Genomic DNA, 19,248 nt, shown 5'->3' with positions numbered 1-19,248 from the left:
AAGAGCAAGATGTTAGCCAGTGTAAAGCCTCATTAGTTTTGACCTTTTATTTAATTGAGCTTCTTTTCTGGACATCTACCCTCCTCCTCTTGTATCTGTGAAGCTAACTAGCAGCATCTTCATTCACCTAAACCCATTACCACCAAGAAACTAAAGAAAATGAACCAGGAGGTAATCTCCTGAAGGAAGGATACCATCGCAGAGATGAGCTCTAATCATGTAAAGTGTTAGGATGTAATCCTGTTTCCTTAGTAACCGTTTGTCAGGTTGTCATGGTAAGCATGGAGTGAGAGAGGGAGGACGTCCTCCTCTGTTCTGGCCCGGGTCTTATCATCCTCCCCCAGATGCAGCTGCTACTCAAGCAGCATGTTTGACAGCGGCCCATGCAGCTGCATGACGACCACGATAACACACTTTAACGCACTCCTAATGCATACCAGGGATTCGCTCGAGAGGGATTTATATCTGCTCTCCGGCTTTGCTTGCGCGTGTGATCCTTCTGGGCCTATTTTAGGAGAGGAATGTGTCTTAGCTGTAAAACTGCGCTGTACGTGGATGTAACGAGAGTGGGAAGATAAATATTATGGGGGACAAATGAAGGGAAAAGGGATTAGTAATGTTAAGAAATTGTAATCTGCGGCCCATGGTGCTCTTGCAAGAAAAAAAAAAGTTCAGAAAGTCAGTTGTCTGTCACTGGCTTTAAAAATAAGATGTGTGGGTGGTGTTAATCCTAAATATTTGTTTCCCCTCTTAAAAAATGTTTGTTCTGATTTTTGCTTTGTTGCACTTTAATGTTTCATATCATATCAAACTAATTGAATAAAGATTTTTTTTAAAGTAGTTGCTGTCTAAAACTAAGAACTGGTGGTACCAACTGCAGCATCTTTCGCTTCTACTTCTAAATTCAAATGAAATAATCTGAAAGCCTTGGTTAAAATTTTTGGAAACTTGTTTTTCTGCTCGTGCCAGAAAACATCTTGTTGCCACTTTTCAACCTGTCCCTTATTACGGAGACAATATTTATTTAGACGCATCACCCAGCTGTTTACAACTGTTAGACACCGTCATTTATAACCTCTCACACATCACTGCACTCTGTGCTGTGGTCAGCTGAACATCTTTATCTACAAGCAGACATATCCGGTGGAGCAGTTTAATATATAAATCAATACCTGGGCCATGAACATCATACCTGTCAACTTTCATCCTGTAAACCCTGTTTACAACCTGCACTTGTATAGATGTTTCATCCATACATTCTAAGCTGAGCAAAACGCCTTGTTAGTTAGCTTGATATTTTCCCTCTTCTCTTTGGTAATATTGTGTATTAGTCTTGTTTATGTGAACACCTTCCTCTTCAAGATATTGTGAATTTTTTTATAACTGTCAATGAGTATTTTACATCCCTGTGGAGATTTTTTCCCACTACTGCTCGCTGAATTTGTTGTGATTCTGTCACAGCAGTTTCTTATCATTTCTTTCCTGACCCCTCCACCCACCCTTTTGATGTATCTTTGGTAGTGCTAGGCGGTTTAGGGGAAAATTCCCCTCCACGTTTTCTCCACTTTGGATTATGGCTTGCACTGTAATTTGCTGGAATTCTAAAATCTTTTTAACCCTTTTAAAGACTGATAGCTGTCAATGTCTTTGTTTCTGATTTGTTTTAAATTTCTTTAGATTGGGGCACATGTTTTTTAAAATTTTATTTTAAATCTTTTAGCCTACTTGCCCGGCAGGTTCTATTCTGTGGGTGTAGCTCGTGAAATTAAATCAAACATTGCTTGTAATGAGTTAATTCATGAATTTATTTCTAAAACTTTTTATTAAAATAATTATATTCCAGTTTAGCCATAGTTTAATTGGCTATATATTAATTAGATTTTCTAAAGATAACAAGAAAAGCAAAAACAGAAAAAATCTTTAAGGAGGCAATACCTTTCCACAGTATTAAACATAATACATAAATTCTAGAAATTCTTACACATTTATTGTATTTTTTATTTGCAATGTGTTCAGTTTCTTGTTTTTTTCTAACTTTCTCTTTTGTTGAACTTAAAACAACAACAAAAAAAAAAAATTAATCTCTCTAATTCGTCCACAGTTTTCGCACCAGTAAAGGAATCGGCTACTCTGCTCACTTTGTGGGAAACTGTCTCATCGTGACATCCCTGAAGTCCAAAGGAAAAGGCTTCCAGCACTGTGTGAAATACGATTTCCAGCCACGTAAGGTAAGGAAACACGCAGTCTGGAAATCCTGTGCCACTTGTTCGATTAGGCAGCGGCAGGAGTGCTCCTGCTCTCTCCTGCTCTCTCTAGCTCTTACATCTCTCTCTGCACTTGCTGCGAATGTTGATAAGCCTTGATAAGGTCTGTCAATTAAGGCCCCCTCTGCCACGCTGTCAGCAGTTTGCTGCTGTCCTAAACACAAACACCCACACAAAGTCCTTGCGTGTGCACGGAAACAAGCGCAACATTCTGTTGATGAGATGGCCTTCTGTAGGATTTGCTGACTCAATGGTTTCCCGGCACAGCCTAACAAAGTTCCCAGTGGTTCCAGTTGATCAATTTGTATGTCACCCTCGTTTGTGTGGCTGGTGCATGGGTTAATGTTCATGTGTGTACTGGGAAGGGGGTAATGTTTGGATGGACATTTGCTCCCTCATTAACCTGGCCAAATTTTAGCCCTGCTTATTGAAAGAATTGAACAAATTGTAATCATTGTTAACAGGTTGCAGTCATAGACAGCTTCGGTATGAGGTTTTCAGCAGTAACAATATTTACTTCTGAAAAGACAGAAATGAGCACACTGGACAAGAAGCAAATGCAGAGCAATGACTAATGGGGTTATTGCTGTGTTTTCCAGGTTAGACGAGCGTGGAAAAGAAAATAGTTTGGAAGATATTAGTATTTCCAGATTTTACATAGTATCTAGTGTTCTTTCTAATATATTACCCAACTTGGACTGAATAAATGCCTCCTAAATGATGACCAGATATCATTGAATGATATTTGCAAATCAAACTGTTTCATGTGTTATTTTTTCAGTGGTACATGATCAGCATCGTCCATATCTATAATCGCTGGAGAAACTCAGAGATCCGCTGCTATGTCAACGGCCAGCTGGTCTCCTACGGCGACATGGCATGGCATGTCAACACTAATGATGTAAGTACATTATTAATATTGCTTAATATCATAGAAGACACTTTTTCGTGACTAGATTTCTTTTAATAGAAGCCAAAGAAATAGACTTACATCTTTAACTTTCAAAGAAGTGCCTCTGATAAAGCTCTGAAATTGAGTATTGCTCTGGCTTTAATTCAAGCTTCCCCTCATGTTGTGATCTTGGCAAACATTTGAGGTGTGCCCTCTGCGCTTGCCAGCTGCAGGAGAGTTGCCCTTGGGCTCTTTTCCAGCACAACTCGCCCAAACTCCAACTTCCAACTTTTCCATTTAGCAGGGGACAGGTAGCCTGACCTCTCCGTGGCCCTTCATGCTTCCTTCCTCTGAGGTTTTCAACTTTTGCTGCTGTAACCGTAGGGGTGGAGAACACACATTTTCTGGCATCGAGGCAAAGTGTTTTAGTTTGTGCACATGGTTTGTGCAGCTCATCAAAAAAACTCCAGAGAGGTGAAGGAACAGGTCTCAAAATGCACTGATCCTATCAGTGTGTTTTCTCTTGAAGGCTGGAGATAAAACGTATGTCATCATTTTTAAACAGCGGAGCAGGAAAGATCTCATTGTGATAAGGAGTATTAAAAGGATGTCACTGGTGAGAGGCGAGTGGACCAAAGAAGAACACATAGAAGAAGGTGATAGTGAAGTTGGTGGAGAAGAGATTGAAAACCAACAGCCATCACAAGTTCTCCTGTTTTCCTCCATCCATCGCAGATAGCTAAGGCCCTTTCAGTGAAGATGAAAAATGTACAAGATTTAAGAAAAAACCTGACACTGCACCGTGATGTTATTAAATACATAATGGTTAAATTGCTTCTTCTTTTTTTTTTCCAGAGCTATGACAAGTGCTTTCTGGGCTCATCAGAGACAGCAGATGCGAACAGAGTCTTCTGTGGCCAGCTTGGAGCCATTTATGTTTTCAGTGAAGCTCTCAACCCGGCTCAGATCTTTGCCATTCATCAGCTCGGTCCAGGTTATAAGGTACATTAATACATCCAATCACACTGAATCAATTGTGAGGCACATATCCCAGAGTTTTTTTTTAATTTTATTGTTGTTACTCACCCTCTAATACTGAATCTGCTGTTGGGGATCTTGAATATTTATTTATTAATTCATAGGAATTTAGTTATTATTAAGAAATAGGCTATGGTGAGAAGAGAAACTGCAAGTTTGTGAACTTATGATACCCTTTTAATTTAATTGTCTGGGTAATTGACCTATTCAGTATTATTATGTTCTAATTTTTCTTTGTGTAAAGCTGCATAAATATACATTAAAGCCTAAATATACACATCTATAAACACAAGAACATATCTACTGTGTGATGGTCTGCACCATTAAAAAGAGAAGAAGAATGAGGATGAAAGGAAGGCAGAATGTTAGGCTCTATAAGTAAAAGCATCACAAAGCAATAAAGAGAAAAAAATGTAATTGCTCATTAAGGTTTTTTACTGCAATGTTTTCACAATATTGTGCAGTCACAATTCAGGATAGTATGGAAAAGCCTATTTTTTCATTGCTTCCACTTCAGGAAGCTTGAACTTGATTTGCTAACATTTTGTATCACTTTAATGTTAACCTATCCCACTTAATTCACACTTCTCAAAAAACATGAGTGTAACAAAAAAAAATAATTTATAGAGCGGAATAAGTTTGTGCACTGTCAATTTTTTTTCTCCTTTTAACAAATGACTCAAATTACTCAGAAGAGTATCACAACCGATATTATTGGAACATCATTGCTTACTATTGATGGAGAGTTGTCCTGCTTAAACCTAAGACATTTAGTTAAGAAACATTTTGGGTGATGAAAAGAGCTGACTGAAGCCATCAGAAAGAAATTTGTAATGCTTATCACTGCGAGTAATTTAAAGTTCTCTGTAAAAGAATTTAATCAGTCTTTGCGGGGTATAAAAACGGTTTACTATTTTCAAAACTACTGCTGGCTTCCAACTTTGACCACTAAAGAACTTTCACCTTGAAAGCTGGCAGCAAGATGCTAAAAGAACTCTAAAAACTCTTATGTGTTATCTTGCAGCTGCTGATGTGAAAATGCACAGCTGTATAATCAGAGGAAACCCCACAGAATAAATTTTAGAGGTTCTTAACTGTCTTGTCACCTAAGCAACGCAAAGAAAAATTCTGCTGAATTAAATCTGCTCTTTAATTAGAAAAACTGAGATTATCTTTTGTTAAGTGCAATCAAATAATTTTTGATACACATTTATGTTTTTTACGAGCGTAAACATGGACTTTCACAAATTATAGGAAAGAATATAGCATCAGAGCTTTTTATGCTGTTTGGTGCAGAGAACCGTGAGCTCTAAAAATCGTATTCCAGGCCATTTTGGCCTGGCTATCAGGGAAAGATGAGAGACCAGAGCATCTCGCCAGCTGTTTTCTCCTTGTTTTGGCAGACTTGCCTCAAGCTGCTTTCAACCTTCACTTGAAGGTGTCCAGACCTGTCAAGATTTCAGCACCAGGAGACTGCATCCATATGAAGCTGTGGATGTGCAACAAGCTGCTGGAATTACAGCACAGCCTCAGAACAAATCCACAAAAATCAGAAGATACCCCTTTGCTTATTATAGACTAATGGAGCAGTAAATAAATTGTAATAATTTGAATTATTGTCACTATTAGTAATGTAAACCTTAGAAACATATTTACTTAACAAGTTACAGGTTATTATTTTGGCCTCACTGAACATTTTTCACTGTTTGGTTAGATGAACAGTGTTTTAATGAAATGAGAAACCTGTTTCCTGCTTTATAGTAAACGAACATATAAATAACATGCACGTATGCTCAACCCCATGTTTTAGTATATAGTCATATTACTTTCCTAGCACAGCTAATATGTGAAGTAATGTTGCAAAAGGTAAGACGAAGGCTGCTAGCATAATGCTAATTGAAAATAAATGGACGGTCCAATTCATTGCTAATGCTTAGCATTGGGCTCAATATAGACATTATAAGCAAATACTAACTAACCATAGTGAAATAATCAGACATATATTTTTCTGAGGGAAGAAATAGCTGTTTTTATTTTAAGTGCCACTTTTTAGCTTTGACACGCTAACTCCGCTCTACGGCAAGACCATTAAGTCAAAGTTGTTTCACAACCAGCAGTTGTATGTAGTTAAAACTGAATTTAACCAGACTTTGAACCCACTCTGCTGAGAGAATGTAAAGCAGAGGGTATCATTATATTATTCTATTAAATCATTTATTATATAATGTAACATGTACCTGACAGGAACGTCTCTACATAGTCAACCTCTACTACAAGATCAGAAATGTGAAATTGCTGGAGACATGTGGGAAATATGAGAACTGTTCTAAAGTACTGGTTGGCCATATTTTTTCAGTACTCTTTCAGTAACTCCTTTGCCTTTTTGTCTTAGCTTTTGCTTTAACATTTGTGCTCTTTTTTGTATTTTGTTTTAACAATGTCTTAATGTTTTTTTTGTGCTCTGACTTCTGTATGCATTGGCTTTTGAATTCTTTTATACATGTTTTAGGAGCATTTTACTAAAGCAAATTTTTATTAGACATCTGACAGCAGTGAATATATCACACTTCACTTGAAAGGTAGCACAGATTTAGATGATTTACAGATTATTCAATGAACTAGAGCCTTTGCCTCACATAGAAACTGTCTGTTGTACTAGAGTTGCACATTTTACCTTCACTGTCTGATCTAACACATTACGGGTAAAGATATTTTATAGACTAGATCTCTCATATGCTCCTCCTAATGATTACATGCTCATCCTCTGTTTTTTTTACTCTATGAATACTGATTTTGCACTCTGTCACAGCCCAGAGCTTCCCGAGACTGATCAGTTAGATGATTGCCTCTCTGCATGGTGCAGAATGGCCTTCTCAGATGCCCAGAAGAGACCATTAAATGGCTCGGTTGTTTCAAAGACGCAGGGCCTCCGTGCTGGTACAGTAATGATGAGTGCGTGGGTTTTTTTTCCAGCTGGTTCAAGAATGATAACAGTGAGACTCAGTTTGTGTCACCTAGTTTCCTTCCCTAATCTAGGTAACATCTTGTTATCTTGGTTCCACATGAATGATGTACGTGTGCTTTACGTATTGCTTAGTTCATGTTCAGGAGAGCTGAATCTTCAAAGTACAGCGTGTAACCCTTGCAGCTGTACTGTATGCATCCTCTTGGCCTTGGCCGTTGTCAGTGTTACTCCTCAGTAATGAGCAGCCAGACAGTTTGCTCTGCTGAACAAGCCTTCAGCTCAGCGAGGAGGCCTGTGGTCTTCATATTTGTGGCGGCTTATGATGGCCGACACACTATGTTGAGCTGAATGTCTGCGTGTGCAGTTTAAGGCCCCCACGCTCCCCTAATGACACAAGAAAATGGAGCATAACATCTTGTTTTCCTGTGTGGGCTACAGCTGAAGGAAAGCTCCTGAGCTGTTCTATCTTTTTCTCTGAGTTTATGAAATCGTGTGTGTGTGTGGGTTTGTTTGGTTTGTGCTTCGCAACTCGTGTCGTTGAAAGCGCTGCCGGTTGCTGTCTTCAAGGCTCCAGATGTTCTCACTAAAGCAGCGCCAACAATCTGGCCACTGCATGATTATTGAAGCCATCCAGTCTGTCTGTATACCTGTATTGTATTTATATAAGTTCAGATGTTTTGTTGCACTTAGACATTGAGTGACACTGACTTTTCAAACAGCAGAGCTGTAAACAAGGGAATATGTAGGCAGAGCTGGAATTGCTCAGCAACAAGTTGGGGAGGAGGTAGAGTGTTAGATAGAAATGGTAAAACTGGGGATTGAGATCAAGTAAAATAAATACTTAAAAATGCTTCCAGAAAAAAACAAACAACAATATTATACATATACTAACATTTATGGTGGCAGAGTTTGTGTATGTGGATCACATTCATAGCAGTGATGCAGCAAAATATTTTTTGCCTACACAGATTTAAAAAAAAAAAGGTTTTCAATACAGTGAAACCTGTTTGTTATCCTATGACAATGCTATTTGATCAATTAAAATTCTGAAGATTTTATCAAGATTTTAATGAATTAATTTTACATACAACCTAAACCAGGCAGGCCAGAACAGAACAATGTTTTTTTTTTATTCTTGAAAGCCTGGTTTGGTATTTATTGGTGCCTGTTCTTGATACATTACCCAGATCTATCCAGATCATTTTTCATGTGTGGTGTTCATCAACTTTTGTGTGATTGGACAGAACTGTTAAGTGGGTGTGGTTCTGGCACAGACAATTGCTGCAGTAGTCTATAAAGAATTCTTGAAAAGTATGGAAGGTTCTATCCAGAAAGAACCTTTTTTTTGTTCTTTCTACCTCAATTAAAAGAAATATTGGCCTCATCTATAAAAATCTATATCTCTGCTATACACAATAAGCAAAATTCTTCTTGACATTTTTGATGTTTTCATGTTCTTTATCATGTTGCTGTTGTTATCAAAATGTTTGAAATTTGGCACAAAACGTATTTAGATGCATTTCAGTTAATCCTGACAAAATTGTATGAAAAACATCTCCTGTCTTGTAAACCTGGTACTTTTCTTGAATAAGATGGTTTTATAATGACTGGTGGGCTGCTCTGTTTTTTGCCCCACACAGATAAGAATGTGAATGTTCTTTGGAGACCTGACACAATATGAAGTAATTGCAAATTTTGAGTCAACATAAAATACAATTCTGTGGCATCTGTTGTAAGGTTATATTTGAATTTACCTAAGCAGTTATTTGAAGAAAGTCTAATTGCTCTTGCAGTAATATTTAATGGTTAAATTTCAAGTAAACTTGTACATTTCAGTCATATGCTGGAAAGCTTATTTACAGCTTTTGGCCTATTTTCTGCAAACAGTGAGGCGCGGCAGACTGAATTGAATGGATCAAACGCATGTCTGTGTTTGTGTGTGTTGATATCACTGCTGTACCATAGCTGCAGCTGTCAGGTGCAGAAAAAGGTGGCAGTTGTCACATTCATTCCTCTGTGTGTTTGGGACTCGTATGTCTTTAATCTCTGCTCTGTAGAACTTCACGTTTAAAAAAAAAAATAAATTTCTTGCATGCTCCTCCTATCTTCTTAAATCCTCTGTGGCATCCTTAAGCCTTTTAAGAGTCAGCAAAGCTCTTTTACACATTCACCTTTCTGTCTCTCTAATTCAGTATGGTATCATAAATACAGGGCTATGTTGCAGGGCCACAACTGCACAAATTTTATAAGTGCTGCACAGCAAATGGGCTTACTCTGCAAAATATGTGCATCTTAATAAGTGTATTAATTTTACATTTAGGCTATTCAGTATTTTTTTCTTTGTGTATAGAGGGCCCACTAACCTTCGAATTAAGCCGAAGAGCACTTTATTTGTTTTTGTGATGGATTACCACTGCATCTTACCATGGCTATGTTGGTAATCTTTAATGGTTAATCTCTTTAACACACCTTTTCAATATAAAGGTTGAAGCATCCTGTTTGTGAGTGCGTTAATGTTAACTTAGGCTCTTGCAACTATGTCTAATTGCTCTTGCAGATGCAGCTAAGGGGGTGCAAATGTATTTTAAAAGTCAGCTTGCATGAGGATAAGAATGTTACATTTACTACTGCATGCATTCTGCTCAGGGCTCAAATCTCACACTAGACCTCAGATGAAAGGTTCAGAACAACATGGGCCTGGAGATCTCAGCAGCCTGGGGCTTTCCTGTGCAGTCAGGCTGAGGAAGGCACCAGGAGACTCAGCTGCTGGAAGAGGGAGAACATCCTCCCGCCTAGAGCTGATACAAAGGGTTGCATGCAACTCATGAGCCTTTTTGTCTACAGGGCTTCAAATGTGTAAAGGCACCAGCAACGCCACAGGATGCATGAACTCACAGACCTCTGCAAACAGAAATAGATAGAAATGGGCAAACACATAAACTGCTACCTGTAAAGTAATTCCAACTATCTGTGCATAAACAGCAATATACGTATATGCATGTCTAAGCCCTATAACCTCTGTTATAGAAGCTTAGAATCTTGGCCAAGATAATATAATTTAACATATTGGGACTGGATTACAAATGTGTTGATCTTTTTGTGGGTTGTCATCTTGACTGACTACAAAGAGATAAATCTGGATCCCTGAGTGCTTCTTTCCCACACACACGCTCTCCCGCTCTGCCTCTTATTCTGTGCTAATTGAATTAGTGCCCGGGTTAGCACTGTGTTCATTAAGATAATGCTGTGTTGTTTACACGAGGCTTCGGCTGCAATTAAGCAGACTCCATTTTGGGTGTTGAACTTGTACACGCAGAAACACACCCGCACTTATCTCATCTCCTGACAACTCATTTATCTCCCTGATTTCAAGTTTGTTTTTTTTTTCAAGCTTTTCTTATTATGTCCGTCTCCACAGAGCACTTTCAAGTTCAAGTCGGAGAGCGACATCCACCTGGCTGAGCACCACAAGCAGGTGTTGTATGACGGCAAGCTAGCCAGCTCCATCTCCTTCACCTACAACGCCAAGGCGACGGATGCCCAGCTCTGCCTGGAGTCTTCACCCAGGGAAAACCCCTCCATCTTTGTCCACTCACCACATGCACTCATGCTGCAGGTCAGATTTAGCTATATCCTGTAGGAAGGAAGCCTACACCTTCAGAAAGTGCAAAGAAAGCATGAATGAAGCAAAAATAAACCAGCATGTCAGTTTGATTATCAGGCTCCTGTGACACAGGCTGACTCACTGCCACTTCAGGAGCATTTGTGCAAAAGCTGTAGTGTTTATTTTGGTTTTCTAACAGAAGTTAAGTGGTTTTCTATAGAAAGTATATATTAAATATTATGGATAGAAAAATACACACTTCACTACATGGAAAGCAATTGAAACGTATCCTGAAGCAAATTGTAGTGTTAGTAAGCTTTATTGTTTTGGGTTATTAGATTTGATATAGTTGGATTTCTTTTTAAATAAAATGTTGATCTAGGATATATTCTTAGAGCTAAAAAAATATTTTCTTTCTACAAATTAGCCTGCAGTATATTGGAAAGATGTCACACAGGATCTGTGTAAGAGACCACAATCAGCAAAATAAATGGGGTCGTCTCTTGCTAAGTCAGATTATTTATCTTTTTGAAGAAAAAAGATGTGATCATACGACAGGTAATTTTACCAACATGTTTCTTCTGACTAGAAGTTATATGGGCATTTTTGAGTGGTCAGCCCTGCATCCCAACAAAACCTGATAGAGAATCTATGGAAGAAGCTAAATATTAGAAAAATTGAACCCAAAGATGTTAAACACATGTAAATATTAAATTTCCAAGATAAGAAGTCCTTTCATTTTGAAGAAATAAAGTTTCTTTAAATGACAGTATTAACCTCTGTCCTTGACTATATGGTAATGTGATTTTTTTATTTTTTATCTGCATTTATTCTTTGTTGTTGCTTCAAATCAGCAAACAAAATTTAACATCAGACATGGCCTGAACAGCTGTAAATTAAAAGCAATTTTCAACTTATGATTTAATTTGGTAGTGGAAGATCAGTGAGCATGTTTCCAGGTGAGAATAAGTTCTTTTATTTTGAAGAACCAGAACTGTTGCTGTAACAGTACATTTCTGCAGCAAGTTAGGCTTGTTTTGTTCACCTTTACATCCCTGTGGCTAACACTTGTGAAGCTAACTACTCTTTTGTCCTACAGGATGTGAAGGCCATTGTTACCCACTCCATCCACAGTGCCATCCACTCTATAGGAGGCATCCAGGTCCTGTTTCCACTCTTCGCTCAGCTGGATTACAAACAGCTCAATGACAGCAGTGTGGACACCACAGTCTGGTAAGTCATTAACAAAAAAAAACAGTGCAAATTGAACCTTATGTTCATATGAAATCTGATATTAGGCAGATGCGCTGGAGGCAAGTGGGGAATATTAGTTTAAAAGGGCAATAGGAGGGGCACTTTTTCCTCAGAGGACAATGATTTCTTTTCCAAACTATCCGTCCTCCTCTGACTTTAAGATCTTCCTGATAGCACTGCATCATGTGGTCTTTAATGATGTTACTTTATCAGGCAGCTTCTCAACATCATGTCAGCTGCAGACCGATTATTTATTTAATTTCATCAGGAGGATGGAGATAAGGGAGAAAATACAGCTGCGTATTAAAAATAAGTTATGAAGGAGCTATGATGGGAACATGGATCATGTTTTCTCCACTTGATACAGTAGAAAATGCATTTAAACTCTTCAATTTGTTCTATGTTGCAGCGCGACTCTGCTGGCGTTCCTGGTGGAACTGTTGAAAAGCTCAGTGGCCATGCAGGAGCAAATGCTGGGAGGCAAGGGCTTTCTGGTGATTGGGTACCTGCTGGAGAAGGTCAGTGCGATGGCCTCCTTTGGTTTCAAGTTGTGTTTGTTTGTTGTTCTGTTAATAAGAAGCGAAGCCTTGGTTTTGACTGCGACCTCCTTTTTATTCATCAAGATTCTTGAAGCATCCACAAATAGCTCTTCATTATTAGCCAAAGCTATTTATCCTGAATAAAAATAAACTCATTCTTATTTTGTTTTTTCCACTTGTAGATGAAAGTAATATTGTGAAATAATAAAAAAAATACCTGAACCTTTGCAATGATATAACTGATTCTTTTCCATAATAATCTGCCTCTAAAACATTATCAGGAATGGTAATTGCTTATGGAAAGTATTCATACCCTTGGTCTTTTAGAAACTTTGGCACATTACAATGTGAATTTCTTCTTTTTCACACTGCAAATTTCAGATTTCTTCTTCTTCTTCTTCTTTTTTTTTTTAACAAATAATCCAAAATTTGTAAAATAACCCAGTCAAAGTCCAAACCTAAATGCATCTTAAAATCTGTAGCAAAACTTGAAAATGTGATGCTCTCCATTCAATCTGACTAAGCTGGAGCTTTTTTTTCAGTCTTAGATGTTTGAAGCTGGTAGAGACACACCCCAAAGATGGACAGCTACGACTCAAGCAAAACGCAGTATCGATTAATATCGAATATAATAACTATTTCAGAGAGGCAAATCCAGTTTGAGATTGTAATTTGGCTAAATGTGAAAGATTCAATGGACTGGGGTTTTGCAACCATTGATTGTGAAAATAGACTTTGTTTCCTTACCTACATCTTTATTTAATTAAGCTACAGCTCATACTTGCCCTTCTTCCTGCAGTCATCTCGGATTCACATCACCAGGGCAGTCCTTGAGCAGTTCCTGTCTTTCGCAAAGTATCTGGACGGTTTACCTCATGGGGCGCCACTCCTCAAACAGCTCTGTGACCATGTCCTCTTCAACGCTGCCATCTGGATACATACACCTGCCAAGGTCTGTTTGTCTTTGTATGCATGTCCTCAAGTACTTTGGTTCAAAAATGAAACAGAGATTACTAAACTGATGGCAGAGAGACAGAAATTAACACAACAGCAAAGTAGTTTTTAATTCTCTTCTCTGTGATGTTTTGACTGAGATTGTGCTTGAAACAAACAAAGAGGAAACGCCAAACTGACATCTCAGCGGCCATTACCCTTTACAGTAATTTAATAAATGAGCTCGGAGGACGTGCAGGGAGGGGCCGGCTCTCCGTCCTGTGAAAGGACAGAACATGCAAGCGAGGGAAACAAATAGGAAATGTGACATTTGAAAAGACCCCAGGAGAAGAGAGGGGATGTGCAGCTCCTCTTTTCTTATTCTCTTTCTGAAATAGATGTGAGAAACCATGGCATTCCCACAGGGCTCTCTTGCTCATGCCTCCGCAATTCGCAAAACTTCTCCCTGACCCTAAGAGGTGATCTTGCAGTTGAGCTGCACTCCGGGGCAAGTTGGATCAAAAACGGAAGAGACAAAATACAATTAGTTAATGTTGGTTGGGAGAAACAAAGAATCCAGCACTGGGTTTCCTTTATTGATTCTAGTTGTCAACACAAAGCGGATCAAAGTGAATTATTTGTTGGGTTTTTTTCTCCCTTCATTCAAATGCCAGTAAAGAAATTAAGGGAACGAGAGTAATGATAATAAGGCCAGCATCAGAAATGTAAAAAGCAAGAGCAAATACATGCGCACACACACGTGCCCACACACACACAAAATGTAATTGTCAAATCTTACCTCTGTTCTACCTCCCACTGAGCTTTAATATTTTCCTCCTCTCAAGGTGTCATTGCTACCCTGATTAATGCCAAGATTAACCTTGGTAGTACTTGGGGCTTAATGAAACACAGAAAGAAGTTTCTCCTCATGTCTCCAAAAAGCCTGATTACTGGTAAACAGTGTCCTGCTGAAGAAAACCAATTATTTTTGTTACAGCAATGGATAAAAGAAAATCAGAAATTTTGTTTTGCTGTGCAAAATATATGCAGATTAAACAGTTGAGTGTGTGAAATGTAATATAAAGTATTGCATTGAAGGCCTTTTTAAGGCAGCTGAGTCTGCTCCCCAGCCTAGATGATCTCTGATGTGATGTGGTCAGGCCGTGGCCCAGCGTTAATTTCATCCGCTTAAATAGAGCTACCTTGTTAAGGCCGGCCCTCAGCATGGTGGCTGCTGTAATGAGCTCAGAGGTTTGTGAGCCATCTCAATTCAGCCAATGTGCATCGAGGATTGGCTGAAGGAATATTAGGAGAGTTCGAAAGGGAACAGAAGGAAGAGATGAAGGAGCAAATATATAATAAGAGAGAGGCTCCCTCTTAAATGTCAGGAATTGAAAGTAGCTCCTCGGATAGATGTGTCATTTCAGACCCTGAAATATTAATGCATAAAGGAAGAGGTAGTTGTTTGTCACATTTCCCTGTGTTTGTCTTTGTACAGTTTAATTGCATTTTTCTTTAACTGTAATAAACATTTTGCTCATTTATTCATCCAGCAGCTTTTGTTGGTCTCAGTGTATCGATGTGTGCGACATGAATGGACTGTTTGCTCCTACATAGGTCCAGCTGTCCCTCTACACATACCTGTCGTCAGAGTTCATCGGCACCGCCACCATCTACACCACCATTCGCCGCGTCGGCACCGTCCTGCAGCTGATGCACACTCTGAAGTACTACTACTGGGCTATAAACCCTCTGGAGTGTAGCGGAATCACCCCCAAAGGACTCGGTATGTTCACAACTTAAACCTAACACTAAGTTAAGTGGAACAGGACGTGATCTTAATGTACTATTGCCTTATCCTCAAGCCGTCTTCAGTTGGGCAATTTGGCTCAGTGCTCTAGGCAAACATGGCCTAGGGGGCGCCACAATCCCTTCAGAGAAAAAAAAAGTGATCTGTCAGTTGCATGTTGAAATATTTTTTTCTGAACGACAGCGTTTCAATATTTTAAACAATTCTTCACTGAACAGAGATTCTTTTAAAACATCTATAGAATAATCAAGTGGCAATTTATCAAATCTTTATTCTATTTGCTTACATTTATCTTGCTTTAGCTTCACCTTCAGATATAAATATATGTCCATATCTGTATCTAAATGGAAATCTAGTTTACAGATACCGTATATCTCTAAATACCACATCTATTGACATTTATTTTTGGCAAAACAAAAATAATATACAATGAATCCAGTTAGAGCTTTGTTGGAGAAGTGGGTATTTATTTCATCAAAGGGTGCGAAGGAGAGGATCACTCAATGTATCATCCATCCATGCCACAACCACCACTGTAAATTAAAAATGTTATGTTTATAACATTTCCACTACTATTAAAAACTACAAAACACCTTATTTAAAAAGCTCAAAAGAAGGATGGACACTATGGATGGATGATTTTGGACAGATTCTGAAACCTGTTCACCCAGTCAGACTTTTTCTCCTGAGGAATACAATTCAGCAGCAGCTCAACCTTTTAGCCAGAGTATGACTCTGTTGTTCATCAAGCCATGATTCATGCTACTATGAACTCATAGATCAAAATATGCAGCTATAATGACCCTCCTCTGAACTTGATCTGGTACAAGTTTTTATATACCTCTTTGATGTTATTTATTTATTCAACTAATTTCCATGCAATTTTGTGAGATGGCAGCACAGCAGTCACAGATCTAATGCTAATTAATTCATTAAACCAAGTTAAACTTGCTTAAAACTCCTTTCTTGAGACGTCCTTTTTTTAATGTTGTTTGAAGGTGTATTAAATTGAGAACCTCCTATCAATCTATAGTATAGAATTGCATGGATGTGATGCTCTGAAAAAGAACAATCTTAAAATGTTAGAAGGTGCTCCACTTCTTAACATGAGTTTGAAGGATCAAGCTTATGAATTGTAGTCACAATAATCACACTAATGGGGCCATTAGGTTAATAATAGGGCTGTTAAGGTCACATGAATCACTGGCCCTAACTCCTGAACACTCAACTCAGTCCAGTAACACAGAAAAGAAGATGAGGAGTTAAAATGTGATCATTCAGTGTGTAGGAGGGTTTGAGAAACTATTCTAGTGCTTTTTAACCTTTGCGACACTCAGACAAAGATTGGTTTTATTCCACAATGTGAAGAACTCTTGATTGTTCTTGAATCAATTAACAGAATTCCATATCGACGTATGCATGAAAAGGTGGTTGCCTTCTCCCTGGGCCAAAACGACTTATAAAGGAACGGTAGAAATGATTCAGTGTTTCTGAGAAAGAAGACATTTTTTTTAGCCGCAGATGATTCATTCATCTTCTTTTTGTTACACGAAGGAATTGTCCTCAAAAGACTAAATGTTCCTCTGAAGCCTTTGTAAAAATATTTCATACTTGGTGAATTGTTAACGTATCCTTTCATGCTTTCTGTGAGAACAGGGTGGCTGTTCTTTGTCCTCGTTTAAAAAAGAAATGTGAAAAAGACAGTTTTAACTTCTTCCGTTGCTACGAATTGGTGCATCAAAAAGGTCAGAGCATGCCCTCACTTTAATCAACCTCTTTCTAGCCCCGGACCTGCGGCTGTCTGTGAGTGCGCATCTGGGGTCACCATGGCAACAGACAAATTTGACGGGAAGATCCAAGGGAGCGTTTGGAATTTCTAATCAAGTGACTGTCTGGCTCCCTTTTCTGTTTGCTGATATTGCCGTTTGACTGCTGGGATTTAGCCCCATAAAGGAGCGCTGATAACAGCGCAGCAGCAATTAGTCTCAGACACATACTCACTGCCATTCAACGGCAAAAGCTGCTAGTTATGGTTTGACAGACCACATGCGCGTACACTTGACTGTACTGTAAGAGCGTGATATGCACTAATTTACATAGTAATAGGAAGATGTTTTGATCTCACCGCAGGCTTTGTGGATAAAAATGGATTCATCTGAGTGTCAGTCTGAGGGAATGAGGTTGATTCCAAGTTGCACATTAACATTTGTTGTATTACAGTTTTTTTTTAGTCTTTTTTCCTCTTGGCTTTATTTCTTTCATGAAACGTAAAATTAATTTGCACCTTTTCCATTTATTTTGCAAATAATTCAATTCCCTCCTACGGGTATAAACAGAACAAGTGCCTTTTGTACAGGGGTTTGCTTTGAATCTCGCAAATAGGTTAGAATTCAGTCAATATGATAATTAAATTTCTTGCCATTTAGCGCTAGAAGAAAGTGGCCACAGCAAATTAGCATAAATTTGGGTTTTTGTGAATAGCTTTTTTGTAGTATTGTTTTCTTCCTTGTACGGATAGTTCACTTTATAATGTAGATATATGTACAACATCCTTAAATATTCTCAATAGAGTTACACAATATAATTATCATGACTAGGATCATTTTTTAAATTTTATTTTATTCAACCAGAATAAAAAACCCATTGAGATTGAAAACGTCTTTTTCAAGGGGGTTCTGGCCAAGAAGCCGCAACAAACACAACAAATAATTCAGAGGTCATTTATTTAAACTCTGCTTTGGAGGAGTTTAAATGCTTTGTATTTTATGGCCATCAGTGGTGAACTTTATCCTGGTCAACATGGCTTTCTGCCTGAAATGCATAAACATAAGAATAAAATACAGTTATTTCTCACTTGTGCTTATATTAGTTTTCTTTTGTATTTCTGCATGGATAACAAATGCTGAATGTATATCCACCATGCACCAGTACAACTAGCAACAAGTAGTCCAACAGCATTATGTTACTCTAATTATTGGTATTGGGTTCTTAAATTAGAAACTCTTTTCTCTCTGGATAAAAATAAAAAAGGCTGCTCTCTTGCTACTGAACATCCCACCCAGTTTTCTATTAATCTGAGGATGAAAGAATGGGTCTTCTTCTAGACTGTGACCAACTGGCTTAACATCCATGTGAAATAAAGTGTCTAAAGTGATGGTGAACTTACATGTTTGTTTGTTTTTTAGAAATAGCTCAAAAAATTTTTTCCACTTTGTCACAGTTTCTACAATTGTTCTTCTTAGACCTTCCCTGAGTTCACTTCATCAAGTCAAAGCAGATTCTTTAGCCCTCAACAAAAAAATTCTATTAAGATTTTTGTAAAAATATTTTTTTGTAAAATCCAATAAATTCATACTTGTTTTCGAATTTCATATTTGGAAAAGACATTAAAGTTGTAATCGGTACAATTATGTCAGGCCTCTTATTTTAATGTCCCGAGGCCGAAACATCACCAGTGACCCCTCACACCCCCACCATGGACTGTTCTCCCTGCTGCCCTCTGGAAAGAGGTTCCGCAGCATCTGGTGCAGGTCCACCAGGTTCAGAAACAGCTTTTTCCCACTTGCCATCAGACTGCTGAACTCTTAACTGGACTGCACTCGAAAACTGGTCTCCACTTCATGTACATAGCTAAATAACTTCTATTTTACTGTCATTCCGGCACTTTATATTTAATATTTAATATTTATATTTATATTTTATATTGTATTTTATTTATTCTGGAGTAACCTCAGTGGAACCTCAAAACATTGTCCTGAGCCGTATGCAACAAAATTTCGTTATGTATACACCCCTGTGCATACAAAATGACAATAAAGTCTGTCTAAGTCTAAGTCTAAGTCTAAGTTTAACAAGTGCTTAAAGTAATTAATTAAAACCCCATTTTACATATTCATCTAATTTATTTTTAGATTTAAGGATCTGGCCTTAACTGTAAATGTAAATGTTG

The 19,248-nt window shown here is 38.1% G+C and overlaps 1 protein-coding gene across 21 annotated transcripts in view; it reads left to right on the top strand.

The window, feature by feature from the left end:
* The window catches only part of nbeaa (neurobeachin a), a 102,227-nt gene that overhangs the window by 42,923 nt on the left and 40,056 nt on the right, over window positions 1-19,248 (top strand). For all 21 annotated transcript variants that reach the window (XM_044140048.1, XM_044140047.1, XM_044140050.1 and 18 more), the window contains exons 6-13: window positions 2,102-2,228; window positions 3,046-3,165; window positions 4,012-4,158; window positions 10,578-10,775; window positions 11,863-11,996; window positions 12,427-12,535; window positions 13,356-13,508; window positions 15,107-15,275. In XM_044140048.1, the coding sequence (XP_043995983.1) occupies window positions 2,102-2,228; window positions 3,046-3,165; window positions 4,012-4,158; window positions 10,578-10,775; window positions 11,863-11,996; window positions 12,427-12,535; window positions 13,356-13,508; window positions 15,107-15,275 (1,157 nt within the window). The remainder of the gene's footprint in view (window positions 1-2,101; window positions 2,229-3,045; window positions 3,166-4,011; window positions 4,159-10,577; window positions 10,776-11,862; window positions 11,997-12,426; window positions 12,536-13,355; window positions 13,509-15,106; window positions 15,276-19,248) is intronic.

This window comes from Gambusia affinis, linkage group LG15 (assembly GCF_019740435.1).
Source record: "Gambusia affinis linkage group LG15, SWU_Gaff_1.0, whole genome shotgun sequence".
NCBI classification, from domain to species: Eukaryota; Metazoa; Chordata; class Actinopteri; order Cyprinodontiformes; family Poeciliidae; genus Gambusia; species Gambusia affinis.
Note: the sequence above shows the minus strand (reverse complement) of the source record. Positions and strands in the feature narration are given on the sequence as shown.